At 37.3% G+C, this 17787-nt stretch overlaps 1 protein-coding gene and 1 non-coding gene across 2 annotated transcripts in view; one reads left to right on the top strand and one right to left on the bottom strand.

The window, feature by feature from the left end:
• Window positions 1-2204: 2204 nt before the first annotated feature.
• LOC126028877 (U1 spliceosomal RNA) lies at window positions 2205-2373 on the top strand. Its single transcript, XR_007502571.1, has one exon. It is a non-coding gene; the product is annotated as a U1 spliceosomal RNA (small nuclear RNA).
• An 11402-nt stretch (window positions 2374-13775) lies between these two features.
• Window positions 13776-17787, bottom strand: part of LPCAT2 (lysophosphatidylcholine acyltransferase 2) — an 81845-nt gene continuing 77833 nt past the window's right edge. Inside the window, exon 14 of the mRNA XM_049786075.1 lies at window positions 13776-13960. Coding sequence (XP_049642032.1) covers window positions 13776-13960 — 185 coding nt within the window. The remainder of the gene's footprint in view (window positions 13961-17787) is intronic.

Below are 17787 nucleotides of genomic sequence, written 5' to 3'. Positions count from 1 at the left end.
GGTTGATTAGTTGTGTTGGTCATTATCTGGTCCTCAGAATTGTCATCATCATTCTCTATGTCTGATGCTGGCCTGCGTTGTTTCCCCATTGTCACACTTGTATTGTGGGGTTTTTCTACGTGTTGTGGTGGTATTCATTGTCTATATGATGCAGGCAGCACACTCCTCTGGGCTCCTCCCTTTCTGGATGCGGCTGACATGCCTCTAAGGGAGGGGAGTCCTCCGTGGATTAAAGCCTCCACACGGGTCAAATCTTACGCCCGAGCATGCAACAGAGAAGACAGTCCGGAGATAAATGTTTGCTTCTGTGATTATAAGCCGTTCTTAGAGTGATTTTTCCTTCTTGGTTGCAATGGAGTTCTTTCCTTAGAAAGAGTGCAACGGCCGCGTAGGCTCCGCTGGAGCCTCTTTTTGCCCCACTCGCAAGAGTTTCACGCAAGAGGACAGTAGAACAGACATAGACAGGTCACACTCACAGTTTTTCACAGTTGGGGCCCCACTGGGCCAAGGTGTACTTTCGCGATTTTCCCCGCCTGGTGTCACACACAGGGAGCCGGCTTTTTGCAAAAAACTTATTATTTTTATTTTAAATTTATAATCTCTAGCTCTTTTATACACAGTGATTAAAAGGCAAAGTAATTAATTTAAGACTTGATGGGTTATGAGCTGTTTAATGTTTAATTGGATCTTAAGAAGGCCTTGAATATAATCTCTATACAAATGCTTTGCATTTCTTTTTTTATATATATTTTATTTAAACACCTTATTACATATCATGATTGTGTTTGGGTTTCAGTCATGTAAAGAAACACACTCTCCATCACCAGTGCAACATTCCCATCACCAATGTCCCAAATCTCCCTCCTCCCCACCCCAATCCCAACCGGCTGTACTCTAGACCAGGCTTTCTATTTCCCTCATACATTCTCATTAATAGGATAGTTCAAAATGTAGTTATTTCTCTAACTAAACTCATTACTCATGGTGAGCTTCATGAGGTGAGCTGTAACTTCCAGCTCTTTTCTCTTTTGTGTTTGAAAATTATTATTGCAAGAATGTCTTTCATTTTTCTTAAAACCCATAGATGAGTGAGACCATTCTGCGTTTTTCTCTCTCCCTCTCTTCTCTGTCTTATTTCACTCAGCATAATATTCCATGTACAATCCACGTATAGGAAAATTTTATGACTTCATCTCTCCTGACAGCTGCATAATATTCCATTGTGTATATGTACCAAGAGTTTCGTTAGCCATTCGTTCTGTTGAAGGGCATCTTGGTTGTTTCCAGAGTCTTGCTATGGTAAATACCAACACTCATATTTTCACTAGTGCATATTTCCCATCACCAATGTCCCCATTTTATTTCTCACTCTCTCTCTGGTATCCTCCCTGCCTGCCTCTAGAGGCAGACATTTGTCCCCCCCCCTCTCTCTTTCTCTCTCTTGTCTCTCCCCTCTCTCTCATCTCTCTCTTCTCTTTTTCTTTCTCTCTCTCTCCATTTTTCCCTTTTAAACAGTGGTTTGCAATAAGGTTAATGAAGTGGTATCATGCATATCACGTTACCTTTTTTCAATACCCAGTTCTTGTCCAGAATGATCACTCCCAATTATTACTGATATCTATTATTAGGAGAAAAATTTGTCAATACAAATTGACCCAGAAAATGATAGATGGTAAAATAGGAAACAAAAACTTTAAAGCAACCTTTAGCAACATATTCCAGGATGTTAATGGGTCTGTGAACATGAAGGAGTGTATAAAGTTTTTTTTGTTGTTTGTTTTTGGGCCACATCCAGTGACGCTCAGGGGTTACTCCTGATTATGTTCTCAGAAATCACCCAAAGCTTGAGGGACCATATGGGACGCCAGGGGATTGTAACCTCGGTCCGTTCTAAGTCAGCCGTGTGCAAGGGCAAATGCCCAAACCGCTGCACCAAAGCTCCAGCCCTATAAATATTTTTTATGGCTAAATAGAAACTAGTTGAAAAATTGGAAAACTTAGGAAGCAAAAGATACAATATCTTTAATGAGGAGTTAATGCTGAAAAAGTAACAATATACTTGAAGAAAGAGCTACAGAAACAATCAAATATGAAGCACAGAAAATGGAAGATTGAAAAAAAAACTACACTGTTGGCCTTAAAGCATGTAGTTTACATATGTCTAATTTAAGGAGATAGAGAACTCTATTAAAAAAAAAACAGTATTTGTTACCTGGCAGGGGGCGATTCCATGATCAGGGAAGGTGGATTCCCAAGGGTGAGGCTCACCCATTGCACTCCGGGCGTACTGACCCCCTGTGATTTCCCCAAATGTGGGAAACTCAACTGCATAATTTTATGGTAGTGGGGGGACTGCATGCATGCCTTCACCCCTGGGAGAAAAACAGTATTTGAATAATAATGACTGAAAATCTTTCAAATTTTGAAGAAATATTAAACTTGTGTATCTAGGGAAGTTCAATGAACCCCCAAAGAATAAGAATATAAGTTAAACTATACCATAGCAAATCACAATAAAATCCCTAGCTCCCATATGTTTCCTTGAACCTGCTAAAAGTAATTTCAGAGCACAGAGGCAGGAATAACTCATGAGTGCCACCAGCATGACCCAAAAAGAAAAAAAAAAGGATAAATATAAATCATGCCAACAATACTCATAAAAAGTGGGCATGCATGAAGTATTACTAGAATTGAAGAAGATTATTTAGGAATTGGAGATATAGTACAGTGGGATTAGGGTAGTTTTCCTGCACATTGCAGGCCCTGACTCGAATCACTAGCACTTCATATGGTCCCCAAGCCAGCCAGAAGTGATTGCTGAATGTAGAGCCAGGATTAATCCCTGAAAGCATGGGTGTGGACTCAAAATTAAGGAAATAAAGAATATTCATAACGATGAAAGAGTCAATTTATTAAGATTATATACAATAATGATTTTGATCCATCTAGCACAGAATTAAAATTGATAATTGAATACAATCACAATTATAGTTTGAACATTCAGCTTCCCTTTTTCATAATTATGACAACTCCGTACAACAACAACAATCAGTAAAGTTTAGTTTACACAGAGCTATTAACTAACTGTATCTTACATCACTAGAACATTGCAGGGACAATCACAGAACACACTCAGGGACAGTGGCACACTCACCAAGACATTTATATCACATAGTAGGTCATAAAAGGAATCTCAGAACATTGAATATAATTTAAAAAATATATAGGATTTTTTTCCTCATTCAACCAGGAACCCAAATCAAGTCTTATATATACTTATTGTCTTCTTTTTGTGAGAAGATGAATTCTTCTAGTTCATTCTTTTACTGATGGGGTAGCTCTCCCATTGTCTTTTTTCTCCTCTGAGATCTCAGTTCCAGATTGTCTCATATGAAAAGCTTTTCTTTTGTTTCTCATAAAATACTAAGGATTCCTTTCACTGATACTGGCAATATCCACTGTAATTTATACAACTCATGCAGTTCTGTTCTTCAACCTTTGTCGTTTTTGGAATATGAAAATTTCCCTTAGTATCTTAAATGCTTAGCTATGCATTTCAAATGCCTGTGATATTTTGTTCCATCTTTAAGAGGTTCATTACCAGAAAGTTTTAAGATGATCTAGTTTCCATGTTTCTGGAGCCTGAAATTTATCATAAAATTTGTTATTTTCTGAGCTCAAATTGCCTTAATTTAATCAAAAGTCTCAAGTAGAGCCAGATAGTTTTGGGTTTAAATTCCAGCCCTGGTATTATTATATAATTAAGCAAGAGATGAACCCTCTTTAAGTTTTACATTTTGTATGAGTTTTGAGGATCATAGTTTCAGAAATGGGATTGGGACTGTTGGATCAGCATGGATTACATGCTGGAACATTCCTATTAGATAAGTTAAATTAGGTGACAGGGCATTGCTATTTGACAAGTGTTATTAGGTGATGAGACATTGATATTTGATTAATTTAAGGTAAGAAGGAAGTAAACAATGTTCTAAATTAAATTAGATACAATGACTCACAGTCATTCACCCCGTGAATGTGCTAAGAAAAACTGTATTGTATACTTTAACTGTATGGTGAATCAAGAGCATATAAAATCATAACTTTGTTTGCTTTTCTAATTTATTTATTTAAGCCCCAGGGCTACAAAATTATTCATGATTTTGGTCATATAATGTATACCACCCTTCACCAGTGCACATTTCCCTCTACCAATGTTCCTAGTTTCCCTCTCACCCCCCCCCCCCCGCCTGCTTCTGGGGCAGATATTTTACCTGTCTCTCTCTCTCTCTCTCTCTCTCTCTCTCTCTCTCTCTCACACACACACACACACATTCTCTCTTTTCTTATTTTTCCTTTCTGGCAAATCACTTTCTGGCACTGTGATTTGCACTATTGTCATTGAAGGAGTCCCATGTTTATCATTTACAGCACCCAGTTCATGTCCAGAGTGATCAGCTCCAACTATAATTGTCATAACAACTATCTACCCTAACTGCGCTGCTCCACTACTTGTGGCAAGATTCCTAGAATGGACTGGTTCTCCTGGCCCTTATATAGATTGTCTCTGGGTATTATTTTCATACTATATTTTATTTATCTTATATCCCCAAAATGAGTTAAATTATTCATCTGTCCCTCTCCTTCTGACTCATTTCACTCAACATAATAATCTCCATATCCATTCATGTATAAGCAAATTTCATAAAATTATATCTAATGTAAGTTATTTGTTTGCTTTTAAGCTTGAGAGAAGTTGAGAACATTAGCTGGAAAATTTCTGGGAAAGAAGCAGCAGAAGCAATAGTAGAACTAGGATTATAAAGCTGAGTATAAATTAGTTAGTTGGAGGAAAAGAAACAATGTCTGCCAGGTTGAATATTGGCAATATATCCCACTGTCATGAGTAATCTTTGAAAAGACTTGGTGTGGGGACTTACATCCAATGGTGCCAGAGATAAATCCAGAGCTCCTAGATGCAAAGCATAGGTTCCAGTATATTCAGTCCATCAGCCAGGCCTATGCTTTGAGAAGTTTTAACTGGAGAAGTTTGATCTGGTTTCTCTTTTGACCACTAATGCTTTTTGAATGACCAAAGGATTTATAGGAGGGCAAAGACCAAAAAATAGTTTGTAAGACTTCAAGGAGGAGGGTTCACAACAATATACTCCAAATTTGACTTTGTCCAGTTTCATTAAATTATACGAATTTTGTATCTTATCTAGATAATAGAGATATGACTGACAGGTCATGGTGGTGAGATCCAAGCAAAGTCACATTCATGGTCTCCCACTATCCCCAAAGGCAAAGATGAAAGGGATATCCTGAAGTTCACTTGACTGTTCATTTAGTTATTTGGAGACTTTTCAGCTGAATCTTCTTCCTCGAGGGTCAGAGGACAGTGGGTGTGGACCATGAATCTGAACTGTGACTCACTGAACTTTTATATTTTTATTAGTTTTGAGGCCATTAGAGTGGTGCTCAAGACTTACACCTGAGCTCAAGTATCACAAATAAAGGTAGTCAAGGTATCATATTGGAGTGCCAAGGATCAAAACCAGGTAGACTGTGTGTAAGGCAAGTATCCTAACCACTGTACTACCTTTCCAGTTACCATTCTGTCTCACCCATTTCTCAGGGCCACTGTGCTCTTTTCCATTTCAAAACTAAATTAGGACTGGGGTGATAATTCTTGAGTCAGGAAACCTCTGTTCCCAGCACCATAGGCTATAATATGGTGGCACCAGAGCACCATTGAATTTGGCCCTGGAGGCACCTAGCACTTCTGAGTCAATGCAGCAAAGTATACTGGAAGTGGGTTTAGGGTCCTTTGAGCACTTTATGAGAGTTTCAACCTTTTGTAAAAAATAGAACTTAATATGTGCTATTAAAAATCTGTATGTAAACATGACATAATTTTTATCTATAAATTTTACAAATCATGCAACCTCATAGAAATGATTACAGAAATCATATACTATTGCCCTCCTGCAATCTAAAGTCTCATCAGAAGACCTGCTGAGAAGCCTCTCCTCAGCACTGAGGGCTGGCCAAGATTTCTGAAAAGTGAGGGTGATATATCTCATGCTTAGTAGCAAACATTTATTTGGCATAAATATGAATTTCCCTTCTGCTGTATAAATTGTGTATATATTTGAGATTATACTTCCGAATATAAGGATTTATATAGGCAAATATAGTCTTGATTAAATTTCTCTTTACTTAGAAAACTCCGTATCAAAAGATACAACTTAAAAACTTAAAAACAACTTCCACTCCTCATTGTTTTTTAAAATGCCCTGTAGTAATAAATGTTTTGCTTTGGGCCATCTCTAAGGAACTTTGAGTACTTGCTAACTAATTCTTGCCTCAAAATTAACATCCAAAGTTTGGTCAGGAAATAACATCGGGTTGTTTAGAAAAACTTTATCAGGTATAGATTTGCATCTCTTTCAGAAAGTTTGTCTCTTTTTATTGCCCCTTCCAAAAACCAGACTTAAGGAAGTTAGTTATTTGTAATAAGCCCCTAGATCAAAAAACCTGTTCCCTCAAGAAAAGAAAATTTGATAGGAAAACTTGACTTCTTACTAAATCCCTTAATCCACATCAGAATTGACATCTAGGGCTTTGCCAGAGAGGAACTGCTTTGAGATGTTAAAATTTATCTTCTCTTTTTTCCCTCTGGCTCCTTATTTAATATGTATCTATTAATCAGGACTGTATACCACCTAGACCCATGTGAATTGTTTGTAGATCAAACTATGTAGTCTGAGAAAGTTTCTGTTTACAAGAGAAAAATGTTATATTTTGCATAGAAACAAATGTGAGCATTCTTTTCATACCATAGAAAAAACTGTGACTGGAAAAATCCCTCCTATTTATCCCCAATCCTTCACATTAAAATTAGGACATCTTGTTCTCTCACATAGCCTTGTGTGTGGTCCTCATTTCTTCATATTTTTCTGTTCATGCCTCACTTTCTTAAAGAAAACTCAAGAAGTTCTCTTATATACTGTATTTTCTGCTGTATAAGATGACTTTTTAACCCATTAAAAACTTGTTTTGTTTGTTTGTTTTTGGGCCACACCGGCGACACTCAGGGGTTACTCCTGGCTTTGCACTCAGAAATCTCTCCTAGCTGGGGGGACCATATGGGTCACTGGGAGATCAAACTGTGGTTCGTCCTAGGCTAGCCCTACCACTTGCACCACCACTCGACCTCAATGAAAAACTTCTTAAAAGTCGGGGGTTGGGGGCCGGAGAGATAACTTGGAGGTAAAGCATTTGCCTTGCATGCAGAAGGACGGTGGTTCAAATCCCGGCACCCATATGGTCCCCCGAGCCTGCCAGGTGTGATTTCTGAGCTTAGAGTCAGGAGTAACCTCTGAGCGCTGCCAGGTGTGACCCAAAAACCGAAAACAAAAACAAAAACAAAAAACTCGGGGGTCGTCTTATATGCTGGTAAACAGCATGCTGATGCTTACACCAGCTTCAGGGACTAGTGATCTGCGCCCCTTCCCCCTTACTGCCGCATCCCATCCAGCTGCCAGGCATCATCACTCAGTCCTCTGCTTGTCCTCATTAATCTTTCAGGGCACACAGAGGAGTTGAGTTACCAAGCATTGCATCTCATCCAGCCGCCGGGTATACTGATTTCCAGTGCTCAGTCCTCTGTTCAGCTTTTATGGGACACAGAGGAGGTGCTTTGTTTCCCTCTAGCTGTCCTATTAATCACTGCACCCCAGCCAGTTGCTCTTGGAGGAGCTCCTCTCCCTGCTCTCAATGTAGATCACAATTGAAAAATCACAATCACTCACTACAAATGACAAATGTCTAGCTTTATTAAACAAATACTGTTAAACTTTGAGGGTTCTACTCTTTTTCTCTTATGTTTTTTAATTTCCATTTGGTGTGCATTAAAAGAGAGGTAGTCTTACATGGAGAATATAGCCCAAACCCTATATTTTAACAGGAAAAATAGGGGGTCATCTTATATGTCCAGTTGTCTTATACGCCAGAAAATACTGTAATTGGAGCAAGCAAGCTGCAGAAATATACATATATTCCTTTGTAATTGGCAAACTTTCGTTTACTTTTAAGCACTACTACTTGATAATTTAGGGATAAGCCTAAATTTTGTTCTATGAAACCAGAGACAATAATAAGTATGTTTCATTGAGTGTTTAAGTAGATGTCTATATATATAGTAAATGCCTGATTGTAAGCACTTCAAATAATAGGAGTTATTATGCTATTATCATTATTATTTATTGTAACAATTAGCATGCCTGTTATATTTACAAAGAGAAAATATCCTTTAAAAAAATGGGGGCAGCCACACCTTGCTGTGCTCTGGACTTACTCTTGGTTCTGAGTTCAAGGATCTCTCCTTGCACCATTCACCTCTCCTGGAGGTGAATGCAAGGCAAATATCCTACCTATTGTGCTATCTTTCCAGCCCCAGAAAAATAAGTTTTTGTTTGTTTTGGGGTCACATTGAGAGATACTCGGTACTTATTTCTGGCTCTGAGCTCAGGGATCACTCCTGGCAGGCTGGAGTATGTAATTTTTTTATGTTTTAAAAATAAGTCTACTTACCTTAACAAATACATGAACATGTTAATTACTTAGTATAAAACTAAAGTAAAAGTCTTTTATCATTTGTTTTTCCTCTATAAAATTAGTGTAAAACAAAGTTTAACAGTTATAAAACTTTCAGTGAATTTTTATTTTGGAATTCATACATTATAAGTATCCTAGCAAATTATTTGTAAGTATAAATTAATCTTGATGTGGAGCTGCATATTTTAATAGTTCCAAGGTGAAAATCAAACTCACATGTTCAATATTAGAGGAGCGATCAGACACATTGTTATAGTTATTTGTTATATATTAAGTATATTTAAAATATATGTAATTATTGGACTGAGGAGAGAGTTCAAAGGGTGGAGCACATGCTTTGCATACAGGAGTACCAGGCTTAATCTATAGCACCACATGCTTCCCAAGCATGACAGATGCAAGCACCATGCCGGGCGTACTACCAGATGTGGCCCCCCAAAAAAGAAAAAAGAAAGTCATACTATGATTTTATATTATCAATAAAAGCAATTAAGGACCAAGAAAAATGTTGACATAATGCTTTGATGTTCTAAAATCACTTGTGAAATATTTGTTCAAATTAAAAATAACTCTTGGAAAGAGAATATTTTTTATAATCTATTTTTAACTTAACTTCAATCTATTGTTCTTAATTAACCATTTTTATCAAAGCATTCACTTAAGTATGAGTACTTTATAGATTTCGTTAAAATAATTTAGGGGCTATATCTGATGGTGCTGAGAGGTTAACCCAACTTATTGCTTGGGATTGCTCCTAGGTGATACTCAAAGAAACCATGTGGTATCAGGAATTAAACTCTACTCTCCTGCATTCAAAGCATGTGCTTCAGTTCTTTGCTTTCTCTCCCTGGGGGTGGGTGGGTCACACCCTGCAGTGCTCAGGGGTTATTCCTGGTTCTACGCTCAGAAATCACTCTTGGCAGGCTCAGGGGACCATTTGAGATGCCGGGATTCAAACCACTGTCTTCCTGCATGCGAGGCAAATGCCCTACCTCCATGCTATCTCTCCAGCCCCCAAAATATTATTTTTAATATTTATACTCCATATTATATTATTAAAATGTTCTATTGTATTTATCAAAGAAAATAAAAAACTTTTTAATAGCAACATATTTAATATATGTTTGATCATTCTAAAGATAAGAGGTAATGCCCTTTATAAAAGATCTTTTATCTAAAAATAAAAATACATCTACAGGGCCTGGAGCAATAGTATATATAGGGTATAGGGTGCTTGCCTTGCATGCAGTAGATCCAAGTTCAATCCCTGACATCCCATGTGGTTCCCCAGCACCACCAGGAGTAACTCTTGAGTGTAGAGTCAGGAGTAATCCCGGAGAATTGCCAAGTATAGTCCCAAAGCAAAACAAATAAATACATCTACAGAGAATTTTCATGATGTTGGAAATGCAATATTCTAAGTGAAGAGTAGGATAAAAATACATACCATATATCACATACAGGGTTATCTAGAGAATGTGTGAAAATCGAGGAAAAAAGTGAAATAAAAAATGTCAGTAGTATTAATAATCATTTGGGGTGTTGAAAGTAAACATGTTTTTTGCCCCTATTTATTCTTTACTCTTTATCTTTTCTACTGTGTATAGACTTTTATAAAATAAGAAAATTGCTAGGTTCCCATATTGGAAAAAATATAGCAAGCCAGAAATCAAAATGTAATGAAGAACATTTGTCTCAACATGCTGGTCCTTACATACACACCTGCAGTCTGTAAGGTGAGAAGGATGGCTCTATCCAAGGATTACAGTAAACCAGAAAAAGGGTGCAGAAATCCTCATATCATGTCAGAGATTTTGTGAGTCTTCACCTCTGCTAACTCACAATACAGTATCTAATACCCCGCTCTAGCAATTTAACACAAATATGAGTTCAACCAAGAGAACAAAAAAGGAAAATAGATTGCAAATAGGCCTGCTTCTCTGGGGAATGTATGGTTAGAAATATCATTTGATCCTCTTCAGCGACTATTGTGTATAACAGGGATGAGGACTTTTGTAGAGAGATCCTATCTAGTCCAACACAGCCGATGGTGCTCTCCTTAGTAAGGCATCAATTCTTGCCTTCAGAGAGCTTGAACCACCTTGTGTTTGTGAGAGCTGCCCTAAGTCTGGGCATCCGCTCTCTGTATGGTTGAGATGTAGGGAAACAGAGCACATGCCTTTGGCAAGGGAGGCAGTCTCTTCTAAATATATATAATAGGTACCATTCACACACGTCAGTCTTCTCAATTCTAACAGAAGTGCCAGGAGGATTTAAATAACATGATGCCAGCAGCTTGGTCTATAAGTACCGTATTTTCTGGCGTATAAGACGACTTTTGAAACAGAAAAAAGTCAAAAAAATCGGGAGTCATCTTATACACCGAGTATATCCCGAAAAATGTTTCAATATGCCGCTAAACAAAAATTGTCTGAATATTGCCACAAAACGAATTTTCCAACTCGATCCTGCACCAATTACTGCAAGGCTGCTCGGACCGCCTCTCTAACTCAGCCAATCCAAGCAGGCTTTTTATGCATGCAAATTAGAAAATGTTCTGGACCCGAATCTACACTGTAAAAAGCCTGCTCAGATTGGCCAGAGTCAGAGAGAAAGTCTATTACAGTATAACCTTTGGACCTTTGCTTGTTGTGATTGGCTCACTGTGGAAGATACAGTGCAGCACAGGAACATTCTGTCTTATACAGCAAATATAGGCCTATACCTATGTTTTAACTGTAAAATTGGGGGTCGTCTTATACGCCGGAAAATACATTTACTCTGACATTGGCCTTCAAACAAAACTCTTCTGATGGAACAGAGTATAGATCTTTGGATTTTATTTTATTTTGTCTGAGGCCACACTCAGAAGTGCTCCGGGGTTACTTTCTGGCTCTTTCCTCAGATATTACTCCTAGCAGGCTTAGGGACAATATGGGATGCTGGGAACCAGCTGCTTGCTAGTTGGGGATCAATTGTTGGGTCAGCTGCGTGCTAGGCAAGCACCCTACCTGCTGTACTATCATTCCAGTCCCATAGGTCTTTGGATTTTAAAAAGAAACCATTAAAAAAAACTATTATCTAAAACCTCAACGCACTAAACTGATTTAATGAAATTTAATTCCTTACTTTAATTCCTAATGAATGAAAAAGAGTCTGAAGGGAATCTTTGTTAAGCAGAAGCCTCGCCTGCAGTTAAGCTGATACTCACAGCATGTCCCCTTTGTCAAGGCAATTTCTTTACAAATATTAACTATTGCCACTTTGGCTACAATTTAAGTTTTTCATTAGAGTAAATTTATGTCTGACATTTCATAAGGCTTCAATACAAACAAAAAAGATAAATTACATCCCCAAATATACAAACTTATATTTAAACCATGATATTAAAAAAGGTATGTTATATTTTTGATAAAATGGCAAAACCAGAATTTTTTAATTGGTAACATGATGGAGCAAGTTTGTTTACTCTGAAACATAATGAGATAAAAAAACATTACATTGACATACATAAAAAACTTAGAATATGTAAATCCAGGAAAATAAAGGGATCAATTTTAAAATACTCATAGAAGTTAAATTTACAATGTCACTTTTTTCATGATGAACAGGATTAACATGTAACTTTAATATGATTTTAAAAATCATAATACCTGAGTATGATATAAATTCAATTACATATAACAGAGAGTAATGTAACTTTCCCAATTGCAAAGCAAGTGTGTTTTCAGTGCTTTTTCCAATTGGCCTTAAAATATAAACAAACAATAATACACATTTAAGAATGAAACTTCTTAATAAGTAAGCAACTACACAAATACATATTTGCTTATAAAATTAGAATGCTATTTGTTGCTATGTAAAATATGTCTATAATCATGACTTGATGAATATAAACTCCAGCGCATCTCACAAGCCTTCTCAATTTCAAAATGACTGGGGGTGAAACCATCAATATATTCAGAAACACAGCCAAGATAAAGGGTTTGTGTTCAAATACTGAATTTATAAATTCAGAATGAACCAACTATTTCCATATATTATATTCATCTACTTGTTGTCTTTGAATTTTTCATATATATATATATATATATATATATATATATATATGATGAGCAATAAGCATGATATCCAATAAAATGGCACTTGAGGAAACGTATTACTTAATCGAAAGAAAACAAGTACTCTTAGATGAATCACCTGGGGTTAAGTTGTTAAATTGTAGACTGCAATTTACAAAATGGATTGAGATTCCCTCACTTTTGGTTGTGACTTTAGAATCTTCTAGGCTGTGACTCTGGTTGTGACATTTTCCCTGTGTATATTTCAGGAAGCTCTGAAGTTTGAGGGTATGCATAATAAAACTTCCACTGAGTGAAAGAAATAAATTAATTATAAAATATTATATAAATAGATCAAATCTAATTCATTAGTAGAACACTGCTATGCTACACTCTGAGCTTCCCAGCTCAAATTAAACTGAACTTGTGACAAACGATTCATTTTCTTATTAAGCAACCAATATTGAATTGCCTTCAATAAGGCAATTCCTACTTAGCCTTTGGCCACAGCAGTTATCTTAAAGACAAAATTCTAAATCTGCAGATCAGTTTCAAGGGGTTGGCTTTTCTTAACAATTAGAGGTGCATACTAGAAAGAACATGAATTTCTAAGACATTTCTTCTAATGAACAGTGCTTTCCCTTCCACTCCTCATATCCAGAAATCCTAGAAGCTAAAGGGATGAAAAAAATAAATTTTGAAGCTAAAGGTATAATTCTGAGGTTCCTCTTCATTTCATTCTTGGATGTTAAGAGATAAAACTATTAATTTATTTCTTTAGAAGAAAGTAGACTAAAAATATTGATACTCTACAGTGTTGAATAATGCCTATTAGTAAATAAGTCATACCATCTCAGTCATTGTGCAAATTAAACTAGAAAATTCAAAAGGTATATTTGCTACCAGCAAGGCAATCAGCACACAATATAACAGAAAAGAAATATTACTTGATATACACATGTGAATGGATGCATTTAATAAGGAAAAACAAGCTTCCATTTTTCAGCATCATTATTCAACTTAAAATACTATCAATGAAGTCTTTCCCATGTTAAGTAAAGGCAACTGCATTTTCCTTCTTGGAAAAATTTTCTTTTAGTCATCTTTTTTGTCTGAGGTGCTCTCGTCATGATTTTCAGGGCTGACTTTATTACTTGCGATGGATGGAGTTGCCTGGACTTCTTTTGGTAATGAAAATACATGGCACGTCTGGAGGTCTAGGTATGTTGTAAATATCTTGGCATATTCTGGATGCTTTAGGGCAAAACTTTTAAATTCCTCTGTAAAATGAGAAAAAAGAAAGTCAAAATCCAATAAATGGGGTGTGAATCTTCTTTTGGCATGAGCTGATGATCATATGACTTTAATAATACAATGTATGCAGAATTTGTTATTCAACTCTCATAAATTCTCCAACACTGTAAAAGAGAGCTTTTCCCTGATCTCGTCAAACTGAAGTTATGAACATTCTAAGACTCACTTTCTATGGGCTACAACCTAGAGAAATGGGTGCTGCTGTTTTCTGGAAACATGGAAGAGAGTGGTTAGAGCAATGCTGCTCATGAAAGGTAAGAAAAAAAAACTTAAATAGTGACCATCCATAGAAGCAAAAAAAAAAATGGTGCCTTGTTCATGAAACATTATGCCTTATGGCCATAAAAATAAATGAACAGCTATGTGATAACAATACAGATGAATCTTAGAGCATAATGCTGCTGAATGAAAATGACAGACACAAGAGTACATTTATTATAGGTGTTCATGGGGAGGGGGTCTTGGGGAGGCACACTGGCAATGCTCAGGCACCTAAAACTCTGAGAATGAGACATTACCCTAAATTCTGGAAGTTCTCTAACCTCTCCTGTGTTGGATAATAAAAACCTTACAGAGCATATACAGCTAAGGTAGAAGTCTGACCCAGCTTGGCTCTCTAACACAGGGAATTTTCAAATACCAATGTCCTTTTTCTACCCACTTAATTATTTTTTTTAAGTTTTCTGAGGATCAAGACCTGTCGGCTTTACCAACATTTGATGCCTGCTAGCAAATTAGGGTACAAATAGATATTTGTGCAGAGAAAGTCACTTGTCTCAGACAAAAGCTTTTTTTTTTTTTGCATCCAAGAGCTTTAATTTTAAGACTTGCCTTGTTCAAAAGATAGTCCCTGAGCTGGAGAGATAGCAGTGGGTAGGGATTTGTCTTGCATATGGCTGACCCAGGTTTCTTTTGCCAGCATCCCATATGGTTCCACAAGCACCATCAGGAGTGATTTCTGAATGCAGAGCCAGGAGCACCTGAGTACCTCCAGGTGTGGCCCAAAAATCAGTTCCCATCTTTTCTGGAAATTTGAGAGGCACCATGCACAACTAAATAATTTTTATAAGTGCTGTGAATAATTTGAAGTTCACTTTGGTTGTCAATTTGGCTAACTGCCATCCAAGAATGAATGAAGTTAAAATGTTCACCTTTATGTTTCATTTTGGTTTGAGGCCACACCTACTGGCTAATTCCTGGCTCTGCATTCAAAAATCACTCATGGTGAGGCTCAGGTGACCATATGAGGTCCTGGGGATCGAGACTAGTTCAGCTTCATACATGACAAATGCCTTACATGATGTACAATCTTTTTGATCCCTAAATGATCCCTAATGATTTAAACCAGTTAGTCACATGCATGGTACACTTTAATACTTATTCTTTTGGGAGGGACATACATAGTGGTGCTCAGGGATTACCCCGTCTCTGCTTAATGATCATTCCTTGCAGGGATTGGCAAACCATAAGGGATTCCAGAAATCAACCTGGGTCAACCACATGCAAGGCAAGTGCCTTTCCTATTATACTTATTTCCAGTCCCTACTTTAATACTTATTCTTTTATGAAATCACACTTAAGATAATTCAAACATTCTTGTGTATGTGTGTGTGCGCGCGTGTCCGCGCTTGTCTGAAGTTTGTATAAAGATTTGCTAAAGGGAGGAGGGGAGATGTTTCTGTGAACACTTAAATGAAAAAAATTAAACTCCTCTCCTCTCAAAAATGCATTAAATATTAACAACACTACACAACCATGCTACCTAATGAATAAAAAATAGTTTAAACTATAAAGTAAATTGCCCTAGAATTATTAAAATGGGGATGGAGTAGGGTCAGAGAGTGCAGAGGTTGAGGCTCTTGCCTTTCCTGAAGTTGCAGCAATGAATTGAATCCTGGCACCTCATATGGTCACCCTGATCACAGAGCCTGGTGTGGCCCACACTGCCACTCTCAGAAAAGGAATCCCAAAATGGGGCTAGGAATAAAATACAGGGGATAAAGTACTTACTGTGCATATATTGTTTAATATATGGCAGCCAGGAGTGACCCCTAAGCATAGAGCCAGGATTAAGTCCTAAGAAATACTGGGGATGTCCCCCAAACAAATGAAAATCACAAGATGAAAAGGCCAGGGACAGAGAGATAGTACAAGAAATAAAAGACACTTGTCTTGCATACAGCCAACCCCAGTTCAGGCTCTAGCACCAGAGAAGTGATCACCTGAGCTCAGAGTGAGGTGTAGCCCTTGAGCACTTTATTATTTATTTATTTATTTATTTATTTATTTATTTATTTATTTATTTATTTATTTATTTATTTATTTGTATTTTGAGTCACACATAGCAGCACTCAGGGGTTACTACTGGCTCTATGCTCAGAAATCGCTCATGGCAGGCTTGGGGACCATATGGAATGTGAGGATTCAAACCACCGACCTTCTGCATGCAAGGCAAATGCCCTACCTCCATGCTATCTCTCTGGCCCCATCCTTGAGCACTTCTTAATGTGTCCCACAAAAGAAACAAAATAATAGCGAAAATTATGAGTGCCTATAGATCAAAAGCAGTGTAGGTTTCCATTCAAACAGTTATTCCAACTTGTTTTCCAGGGCAATACAGAATCTTATTTATGAAAGGAAAAGAATCAGAGAATTTTGTACACATGGAGTTGATGACTCATACGTATATACTTTCCAAATTTATTTCTCCTTATTTAAAAAAATTAACTCAACAGAGTAAGTGCCTTAGGCTTTTAATTATCTAAAACAGAAGAAAGAGCAATAATAATCACAGTAATTAAAAACAGAGGCGATAGAAACTGTGATCTCATCTCCCCACTCCATGAACGTTAACAAGCTGACACTCTTTTTGAAGGCCTTATGGAGAAAAGCAGTCAAGACAAATTAACCTCCAGAGGGAAGAAAAGGACTAGGGAGATAAACTTAATGGACACATATGACCATATCCAAAATCAGTCAGGAAACCTCAACAAAGGCCTTCCTGTTAGATTGGTGCTCAAGGATCATGGTGGGTGATGGCAGGGGACAGACCATCATGGAGCCCTGTAGGACCTTGTATGGATTCTAGCCACTGGGAAGGTTGGTCCCAGATGAATGCACCCTACTATTTGACTTCAAGGTCACCCTCTACTGAAGCCCCTACCTCCACAGGCTGGGAGATGGTGATGATGGAGCTCATCCAAGCAGCAAACAGTGAAACATGAACAGAGGGTTTTGTTCTCTTTCTCATTGTTGGTATTTTGGTTCACTGCCCTCTCCTGTGGCTATGACTCAGTCTTGTTAATTTGTTCACTTGCTTGGCCCCATGAGCAGTGGAAAGGAAAAGTTGCTAAGGAAAGGCAACAAATTTGAGAGAGAAACGAGCCACCATCCAAGGTGTGGAGGTCGGTAAAAGAGTAAAGTCATGCTGTCCAGGGTTTGGAGTCTGGACTTAGATATTCTCTAAGTTGGATGGTCTTATTGGAATAGTTAAATTCTTTGCATCTCAGTTGAATAAGAATGACAAAAAGGACTTGAGTAAATTGGCTATAATGAGTAAATGACCTTGCTTATGTAAAGATGCTTCAAAGAGTGCTCAGAATACTGTAAATCCTCATTAATCTAAGCTGTGGCTAATTATTATTACTGTCCTTCTTATTATTATTATTACTTTATGATTTTGGGGTCACACTCAGTGGCACTCAGAGGTTACTCCTGGCTCTGTGCTCAGAAATTGCTCTTGGCAGGCTCGGGAACTATATAGGACGCCGGAAATTGAACCGTGGCTTGTCCT

Source organism: Suncus etruscus, chromosome 14 (assembly GCF_024139225.1).
Source record: "Suncus etruscus isolate mSunEtr1 chromosome 14, mSunEtr1.pri.cur, whole genome shotgun sequence".
NCBI lineage: Eukaryota > Metazoa > Chordata > Mammalia > Eulipotyphla > Soricidae > Suncus > Suncus etruscus.
This window is presented reverse-complemented; position numbering and strand designations above follow the sequence as displayed.